This window comes from Tachysurus vachellii, chromosome 10 (genome assembly GCF_030014155.1).
Source record: "Tachysurus vachellii isolate PV-2020 chromosome 10, HZAU_Pvac_v1, whole genome shotgun sequence".
Lineage (NCBI taxonomy): Eukaryota > Metazoa > Chordata > Actinopteri > Siluriformes > Bagridae > Tachysurus > Tachysurus vachellii.
The window spans coordinates 16,925,371-16,935,837 of record NC_083469.1 but is presented as its reverse complement, the minus strand read 5'-3'; the positions used below and the strand labels follow the sequence as shown (position 1 = coordinate 16,935,837).

Below are 10,467 nucleotides of genomic sequence, written 5' to 3'. Positions count from 1 at the left end.
AGCGTAACAGTTTCTAAAGATTGAAGACCATAATGTAGTTTGTTGGTACTAATTTGTTGGGTAGATTTCAGGACATACAGTAGTTTAAGTGGCAGCACTGTCTCCTGCTCTTATGATGTGCAAAAGGATTGTAAATACGTGCAAGTCAATGAACAGAAATGTGTGAAGGGAAAATGGTGAACGACTGCATGGGAAAATGACAAACTTCTCCATGTGAATGTTTACAATTCAATGTTTAATTACAAAAATGATTTTGTATAGAGCTTCAGAACTCCCAAATCTCATTCCATGTTTTTATGTATATTAAACTACATTACATTCTGCAAACTAAAACCTACTGGGTTTTATTTCTGACACTGCATTAAGCCTGGGTTTGGACTAAAGTGAAAAAACATTTTTGTCTAAATTCAGGCTTAATCCACATCTCAGGAATCACCACTCAGAGGTCCATGGCATGGTCACTTTTTTCTTTGGTTGATCTATATATAGATAAAAACACTTGAGGCATGGTGTCCTATTTTCCCGTGTTGGGTTGTAGAGGGAGGAAACCTGTAAGGAAAAGCCACAGGCAGTATAAACACCACATTATCAGTGGATATTGATAAAGTGTGCACTCAATCAAGTAACTGATAAAACCTATAGAATGTTTATTTTTATCTCCTTTCTGTCTTGAGCTAAATCATTAATGAGAATTCACCTCTAAAAGTACTCACCTAAAGCCTGCACCCAAGTGTGTATTTACTTGAATGTGTGGCTCTCGGTGCCTCCACGTCCAAACCCTGAGAGAGAAAAATGGAGCCAGACAGAACGAGAGAAACACTTCAATGTGAGCATGTTGGCAAATGGTTCAGTTTAGTGTGGAAACACTGAGAGTGAGGTTTTCTTCTATCAGGAACCATCAACCCCGTGAGCTTGAACTATATAACTCCCAGTCCTACAAAGATGGATCTCTTTTAAAGTGCTGTTAAACGTTTGGTGGGCAGTTACTGTATTTAAGAAACTATTTCTATATGTTATGTGAATGATGAGACAGCACAAGATAACAGCTATAGATAAGAAGCCTTGAACAATGAGCTCTCTGAGCTCAGTAAAATGGATTTTGTGCTTTTGGGAGGATACTGCATCTCCTAAACATATCTAGGACATGTTTTTAGTTGATAATCAACCCTGATCAAATGACTAAGCAATAAGCCAAAGGTGTGGTAACACGATGATGGATATTTACTCACCTTTGGGTCCGAAGAGTGCAGAGTAACATGGGTTGTTACAGTACGGCTTTCCTTCATGCTGTGAAAAAAAACAACAACAACAACATAATTTAATTCGTAATTTATAGCAAATAAATATGCTATATGGAAATGGCTTAAAGTCCACATGTTCACAAAGATGAACTTGGAGTTCCAGACGTTGTTCTGACTGCAGTGTGACACCAAAATCAACAGTTCATAGAATCAAATCAGTGTCAAGTTACTTTTATGTAAATATTTGCTTGTGATGGTGATGTGATTCTTACCTCTGCGTGGGAGCCTGCAGAGAGGGTTTTATTGCATTTCTCACACTTTAGACAGGGTCTGTGCCAGTCCTTACCCAGAGATGTCACTCTCTCGGCTGAAACACAGAGAGACAAGCTATTGTAATTCTATGACACAGGGTTAGGGTTACATTATAAGCTTTTCTTCATCCTAATACTACAAACACATCTCTATCTGAAAATTCCTCCTTGAGACAATTCTTCTGTATGGTTGTAATCCAAGTGGAACGAAATCAGCTCTGCTCAATAATGTATTTTCCCCTACTCAGTTGTCTCTAACTTATGGTAAGGAAGACATTAAATCAATATATTTCTGCACAAAAAACGATCCCTGAGGAATTTGCAAGCCTTGTCTTGCAAAGGCCAATAAACTAGGTTTTATCTGTGGGCCAGTGCTTAAGAGACATGAAAATAACTCCCATGATAATATCATAAAACAAGACAAGGACAGAAAGTCAGGCTTCTGACTTATTACTAGTGTGGATGTCTTCACATGCTTTTGTGTAAGAAAGTGTCTGTATTGCATCAAGGCCAAACCCCATAGAGATATTCCCATAAACATATAGAAAATGTCTCATGCTTTGTACATATATAAAGTGAAAAGCACGTAAAGCAGCCACTAAAATTAAATGCTAATGTAAAATTAAACATTACAAAGGTTTTAAATGCTATTAGGCATATCCTGCTTCAGTGAAGTGACCAGAATGATAATATGTATGTTCAGGCTGGTTTGGATAGCATGGAGTTTAATATTGGGAAAACAATGTTGCCTGGATCAAATAAAGTTTGGAAAGGAAGGTGGGGTATTAAACTCCTGAACAAAAAAAACCCTCTAATAAATAGCAAGAATAGCGAATTAGCTTAAAAATAACTTAAATGCTTTTTATATATTTAAAAGAAACCATGACTCTTAAATGTTTGAGAGGCAATATATAGTGTCCTTACAATGAGAATTTATGGTCACTCCCTAAAGTCCCTAATACCTTGTGCCAAGTTTAGAAAAAACTGAGTGTGTGTGTGTGCCTTGTATTTTTTATTTTTTTTTTTTGCCAAGATGTCCTCATCAGTGTGATGGACTTTACAGATGATCTGTTCTGTATATCACATTCGTGGTTAGTCCCAGTGACACACACTAAGGAGCAAGTGAGCTCATCCAAAGAATACACACACACACACTCACGCACCTATGGAAAATAGTCTCTAACAAGAAAAGGCAACAGAGAATGACAGGAAAGGAAATGACAGAGTGAATGGAAATGACTGTAGTTGCTGTAATTAAAAAAAATAAAAGACATTCCCTAAAATCACTGGTTTAAAGACAAAACATTGTTCTGTTTGGATCTGTCTGGCTTTGTAGGAGTCTCCCTTCTTTTTAATGTTCAGTGAAAAGCCTTCACTGAAAGGAAGTGCAAAAATAGTTTGAGGTTTAAAAACCTCTACACACTGCAACAGCTTTTATTTAGCCCCATTAGACTAAATATTGCTCTAACACATCATTCTCTAAACATTGCTCTAACACATCATGTGATGTTTATTTTTGTCACAAATGCAGCATGTGCAGAATAGTGGTGAATCTCCTGGCATTAGGGGACTGTTCTGCTTTCTCCTAAACCTCCTACTTCTGATGTCGCTGTGGGAGGAAAGCAGTGGGCTTTTGGATTCCACCAAGGGAGGAATTTTATTATTCTTTCAGTCTCTGAAAGATGATAACATTAAGCTTCTACCAGTGAAGCAGAAATAGAAAGATCAGTTCCACCTGAACATTAGTGGTGTAATGAATGAGAAGGTTAATGGTATTAACACAGCGCATGTTAGTTCATTTTACTGAATACAAACAAATGTTGAAATACAAACTACTGTAGTTGAAAATGCATACACAGTTTAACAGAAATCACCAGACTTGTAAACACTGCACTTTGAAACTCAGGGTTTGTATACTGTATACATACTCTAGCGCAATATACTACGCAAGTTTATTGCTGATGATGCCTTTAAAGTTTTTCTTGCTTTAACCACTGACAAGTGTATAACGATATTGCTGAATGTCCTCCCTACTAATTCATTCAAACCTTCATAAATAATCTGAGCTATAAACTATTGACAAACTACTGAGAAGCCAGAAAAAGGCTACTTTTATATCTAGAAACAATAAGGGCTGAGACATTGCAACACTGACAAGAATGAATGTTACAGAGAGAAAGCTAGTGCTTTGTTTTGTAGATTTGTTTAGTAGAACCCTCCTGATACCTGACTAGAAACACTTCAAGGCTGTTGTACATGAAGCAGAGCACATCATATCCAGTCTCTATGATCCATTATGATATATGTGATAAACCTGCACAGTCTGGGAGCTTTGCAGGGATTTTTCAGGCACTATATTAACTTTTATTTTAACTCTAAGTACTATCTTAACTTTTATCTTCCAGACAACTTTTATATCACCCCTACCCAAATATTAAACAGAAGGATGGGGTCAGTGATTTTCATCTTCTTAGAATACAACAAACAATGAAGAAATGTTGCATAAATAATAATAATAATAATAATAATAATAATAATAATAATAATAATAATAATAATAATAATGTGTGTTGACTTTAAACTGTCACGTTTTTCTCTCAAGAAATTCCCTCAAACTCAAAATGAGCATAAATTCTAATAAAAGCCCAGCAAAGCCTAACAACATTCTTCCGGATATATTGTTCACTAAACAGGAAATAAGTTTTTAAGAATTTAGAGCGCGCTTCTTTGACACGCCTTTCCCTTTTTTTTTTTAATTTTTTTTAATTATATTCAAAATTCTATAAGATTTTAAGGCATTAGTTTTATTAGTTAATTAACTTAGTTATAAGTTTTTAATTAGATGTTTGCGTCTTCTTCTTACAAAATACAAAGTTTTTTTGCCAAACGCATTTTCTTACCAAAGTACACTTCCTTGTTGCACTTGGGGCATTTGGGCATGTTGGCAGCAGCAGTAAAGTTTCCTCGCTAGAATGAAAAATCTCCGGGGGGGAAAGTTTTTGCGCAGCAGCAGCAGTTATTTAACCCTCCACCTGCACTAACCTCAACTTCAGCTCCATCCCCGCTTTTATACAGGGCGAAGGGAGGCTGTCTCTCTCTCTCTCTCTCTCTCTCTCTCTCTGTACGTCTCTCTCTCTCTCTCTCTCTCTCTCTCTCTCTCTCTCTCTCTCTCTGTACGTCTCTCTCTCTCTCTCTCTCTCTCTCTCTCTCTCTCTCTCTCTCTCTCTCTCTGTACGTCTCTCTCTCTCTCTCTCTCTCTCTCTCTCTCTCTCTGTACGTCTCTCTCTCTCTCTCTCTCTCTCTCTCTCTCTCTCTCTCTCTCTCTCTCTCTCTGTACGTCTCTCTCTCTTTCTCTCTCTCTGTACGTCTCTCTCTCTCTCTCTCTCTCTCTCTCTCTGTACGTCTCTCTCTCTCTCTCTCTCTCTCTCTCTCTCTCTCTCTCTCTCTCTCTCTCTCTCTCTCTCTCTCTCTCTCTCTCTCTCTCTCTCTCTCTCTCTCTCTCTCTCTCTCTCTCTCTCTCTCCCTGTATGTGTGGGATGCCTTGGATGTTTACCAAAAACATAATTACCAAAAACAAACAAAACACAAAGACGGTGTATTGGTCATTGCTGCTCTCTTTGCACTACTGTGGATTGTATGTCTGTATTGTACTGTTTGTTTGCACTGTCTCGTCTTTGCATATGTCATATGTATGCAATAAACTTCTGGTTTTGATCCTGACCACACTTCCTTACATGATGTCACATAAATTAAGTCACTTTTATCAAGCACTTCCATTGCAAGGGTTTTACAACATAAGTTTTGACTTTTACTAATCAGACCAGAAAATAAATGCTGTCCAGTTTAAGCATCCAAAACTAGTGACTATTTACATCCATCCATCCATCAATTCATCAATCCTGAGAATCTCTGAGAATTAGCTACTATCTAATAACCCTGTCAAATAACCACGATCTTATACTCAGAGAGAGCCAATCTCTGAGAACAAACCCTTGTCTAATACTCAGTATTTTAAAGCACCTCATTGTCACTATTGGGTTGAGAAACAGGTTACCAACCAAAATAGTTAGGACCTCGGAACACGACCTCTCTTTTCAGGAATAATTCCTAATGAAGGCTCAGATGATGCTTAACACACACTGTGCATTAAGAAGATGAGCTGTAGACCTACAAGGTAGATGTTTCTAATGCCAATGCCACATACAGTGCCAGACCAATATCATGTCTGAGTCAATAGTATATACAATAATTATTATAATAGTGTATAATAATGTCTAAATAATATGTGGTCAGCTGAGGTCCTATCTTGGTTCCATTCCACTGGTGGTAAGTACACAGCACATACACCAAATAAAATGCCAACAATGCATTTCTTTTAGAATATTCTTGCTTTATGTATGAAACAGTGACAATTGCCATACATACCATGGCTTCCTACTGTACATATGCATCAGTAGCACTGTGAGCCTCAAGAATGAGAGAGCTATATTGTATATTCGAGATATATTCAAACTTTTTCAAATTGTAATGAGTCAGTAAGTGGAATTTATGCCCAATAAGCCATGAGAACAGACGATCGGTAAACACTGTCTACACTGTGTCTAAACTGTTCAAGTTAAGGCCAACTGTTTGATGGTGTCTCTCCCTCAGCAGTTTGGTCTTCCCCTTTTCCCTGTGCTTTATGGGTTTGTACAGACAATTACCCATTTGACCACAGAGTTAAAAATACATACTTTAGCCCGATATGAATGCCAAACATTACAACATTACAAAGCTATTGTTACATGGGAATATTATTAGAAAAATCCCGAAGTGGATTTGTTTTCAATAAGAGCACACAATCAGGAATTATGAATTACAAAACATAAATCATTTTATGGGGGGCACGGTGGCTTAGTGGTTTGCACGTTTGCCTCACACCTCCAGGATTGGGGGTTTGATTCCCGCCTCCGCCTTGTGTGTGTGGAGTTTGCATGTTCTCCCCATGCCTCGGGGGTTTCCTCCGGGTACTCCGGTTTCCTCCCCTGGTCTAAAGAAGGTTGATTGGTAGGTTGATTGGCATCTCTAGAAAATTGTCCATAGTGTGTGAGTATGTGAGTGAATGAGACTGTGTGTGTGCCCTGCGATGGGTTGGCACTCCGTCCAGGGTGTATCTTGCCTTGATGCCCAATGACGCCTGAGGCTCCCCGTGACCCAAGAAGTTCGGATAAGCGGTAGAAAATGAATGAATGAATGAAATCATTTAATTACCCACTAATAACTATTTATTGAAGAGCAACACATGGTGCTTTTTGGTACATGGTACTTTTGTCCAGTTACTTTAATTACTTTAACATTTAAGTTGTTTCCTTTATCACTTAGAACTGCTATAAACAGTTGTTCCCTCACCAACCTCTCCTTTTTCAGTACTAACAGTGCTGAATTAACACTCGCCTCACAGAAACCTTTTCTGTGGAGTGTTTACGTTTGTTGAAGTCCCTGTGGAGTAACTGTTACTGTAATAACACATTACTGTATTGTAATACTTCTGACGAATCAGATTCAAGAATCCAACAATAAGTATCCAATGAGAATTGGCTCAGTATCTAAGCTTAGATGTGGATATAACATTTGACAAACCCGTCCTTGAGTTGCTTTCACTGGCAAGGTTAAGCTTATGAATATTCATTCATTCATTCATTTTCTACTGTTTATCCGAACTACCTCGGGTCACGGGGAGCCTGTGCCTATCTCAGGCGTCATCGGGCATCAAGGCAGGATACACCCTGGACGGAGTGCCAACCCATCACAGGGCACACACACACACACTTTCATTCACTCACGCACTCACACACTATGGACAATTTTCCAGAGATGCCAATCAATCTCAGACTTCATAATACTTAACATAACATAATCCCAAACTCCCAAAATTTCTTCAAACAGATATGGGGTTTTTCTATAACGAGTATGTCTTCATTAAAACCTTCGAATGTATTTAATGCTTGGAGCCTGCAGTTATATTGTCCGAGCTTTATTCCTCTTCTGAATCGTGACAGCTCTGTTTATCTCTCAGTGTAACTGACAAACTCAGGGTAGTATTTTAAGATATTTTATTTTTTCTTTTCTATTTTTATTTTTCATGAAAAGACATTATAATTTCTGTAGTAGTAGAAGAATAATGTACATCATGGATAATAACAGGTTCAAAAACAAATGCAATATGTAAGTTTCTGTAAAACAATATACAGTATCATACAGTATTTTCATATGTTTTTTGGTTATGCAAAAGAGCAAAGACACTAAATCCAGTTTTGTTCTATTCTGTACAGCTCAGCTTTGAACCTTGACGATTTGCGTGCACGTGGTCTCTTTGCATAAGGCCGAAAACCTCACATGGCCGCTCCTCATGGTTGTTGACGAGTTCCAGCAAAGATAACAAAGCCCCAGACCAAACCCATGTGTTGCTCAAATACACCATGTCAACCATTTTAATGATCAGAAAAATACACACACAAAAACACACAAACACACACACACATAATTTAAACACACAGTGATCTAACTTTTGTGGCATGGTGATTTTCGGAATATTACTTTTTCATTCCCATGATGATAAAATATTTAGAAACTCTGAACTTAAAAAGTTCAGCTTTATAATCTGTGTAGTTGTATAATAACGCCTTGGTTCATTCTTTAATTAACATAATTCACCAATAACAGAGGAAATCCTGATTCGCTCCAAGAATGACTTTCATGTTCCATGAATGATTATGGCTGTGAGTAGAGGTGAAATAAATCAGACTCAACTTCCTCGTGGCACCAGATCCGTTTATAATGCCACCCAAGTCACGTATGACCTCACATCTCAATCTCATCATCCTCAATGGTAAATCTCCCTGCTCTGTTTCATCACCAATTCATGCCTGTTTTTTTTTTTTCTTATTCTCCCTTCTAATTATGTTCCTTCACCCTGTGTGTGCACCTTTACGTGCTTTATGAGCTGGGATATTTACCTACAAGGATGTTTCCACTAAAATTTATTTCCTCTCACTGTTGAGAGTATGTCCAGGAAACCAGGCTGTGTGATGTATTTTTTTCCCCTTTCTCATATTCTCATCTTTGTTCTTATTACCAAACTCACAGCCCCCTCTTAACCTCAGCAGGAGTGTCTGACCTCAGAACCTGCAGGGCTTTCCTCATTCCTGAATGTGTGCCAACCTACAGCAGAGCGTGTTCTGACATGAAGGGTGCCAGGCAATGGTGGCACAGAGGTTAATGCTTTGGGTTAGTAATCTGAAGGGGTGAGGGTTTAGACCTCAGCACGTCCAAGCTGCTATGCCACTGTTCCTCTCTGCTGTTATCATAGCTGCCCCTGCACTCTAACTCAAAACTCTTAACAAGCTAAGCTATGTGAAGAAAATAATTTGTCATGTTATGTACTTTTTGACACAACGATGAGATGTGGTATATATAGAATCACCATGTGTATGCTTTATGTACTAACTAGATAAATTTTAAGTCATTAACTAGTGTACAGTATGCAGGGCATTGATGTCTCCTTGTTGTCTAGAAACACGGTAGTCCTAATTTTAACCACTTAAAGAACAAATATATTGCATATTTATCATCCTATTCTAAAAGTTAAATAGAAATTCTAGCTAAACCTAGCATCAATTCTGTACAAAGATTTCATGTGTGGAAATTAGTCATTCTTACATTATTTCATTCAACTGAAAAGTTAGAAACTGTAGAGTTCCTGTCATTTATCCACCTTAAGGTTTGGCACTGAGTTTACATGCAGGAACAGGTTATGGATCAGACAGGTTATGAGATAATAAAAGATAAATCCAAGATTAAAATGATAAAATGATAGATTAATACAATAATGACAATATTATTACAAGGGCTACGAATCCGTATACGACTTCAGCTTGGATTAAAAACTTTAATATTTTTAGGCTAACAGACTTGAAATGAAAAAATGTTTATGTCTGGGAGTTCTTGGAAGAATTGATCAACTAACTGATTTATAGTATCGGTTTGCACTGGGAGACCCTTAAATAAACGAAGATTTTCCTTTCAAAACACAAGTTACTTTAGAAGAAACCTTGATTATGGAAGTTACTGGTTTGTTTTGCTTGTACATTTTACATTCCTCTGTTGTGTGTTAACTGTGTTATAGTGTTAAGGTTAACTAGGGCTCACAGTATGAATGTGTATATAATGATAAATGTTGCAGCAAGAATGTTAACGGGTTACAAAATCGTATCAAACAAAGTAAAGAAGATGAAAAGAAAGATATTATGGCATCTAAACTGACAGACACTGTCCAGGCTATAAGCATGAATTCTTTAAGGTGAAGTGGAGCTCAGAGCAAGACAGGCTTAAATGAAGTGAATAGTCTGAGTTGGTCTAGACTTTTTGTCTAACAGAAACAGATGTTATAAAATGATAAAATTGAAATGAGTTAGTACACACACACACACACACACACACACACACACACACACACACACACACACACACACACACACACACAGTAACTATGGGAGTTCATGTGCACATGGCCATGATGTGGTTATTCTGGCATTTTTGATTGTTGAAGTTCTTTAACACTGACACCTGGCCTGTTCAGACATGATACTTAGTAAGGCCATAGGTGAGCAGTAAGCATATCGAAGCATTTAAAAGAAGCTAAGTCTTTCTCTAAGCTAAGTTTAATACAGAGTCTCCCAGTCTGTCCTTCAGGGCCTGCAGTATGTTCGTTTTATCTTTTTGCTGTATTTTATTTCCAAATACAAATGGTCTATGAAACAATGTTGGAAATAAATGTCTGGAATGGTTAAAGTTTCAGAGGACATTCATGTCAGAACAGATCAGTTCAGGATGTGGAATAAAATATTAAATTTAAAGCAATTCAGCAAGAGATTATA

General features: G+C 37.5%; 1 protein-coding gene across 1 annotated transcript; it reads right to left on the bottom strand.

Moving 5' to 3' along the window:
* Positions 1–214: 214 nt before the first annotated feature.
* Positions 215–4,612, bottom strand: crip1 (cysteine-rich protein 1). Its single transcript, XM_060879968.1, has 5 exons — positions 4,453–4,612; positions 1,514–1,608; positions 1,230–1,287; positions 714–779; positions 215–549 (listed from the first exon to the last, which is right to left on the bottom strand). The coding sequence occupies exons 1-4, from the start codon at positions 4,490–4,492 to the stop codon at positions 739–741; spliced, it is 234 nt and encodes a 77-aa protein (XP_060735951.1). The 5' UTR covers positions 4,493–4,612; the 3' UTR covers positions 215–549; positions 714–738.
* Between the last annotated feature and the right edge of the window lie 5,855 nt (positions 4,613–10,467).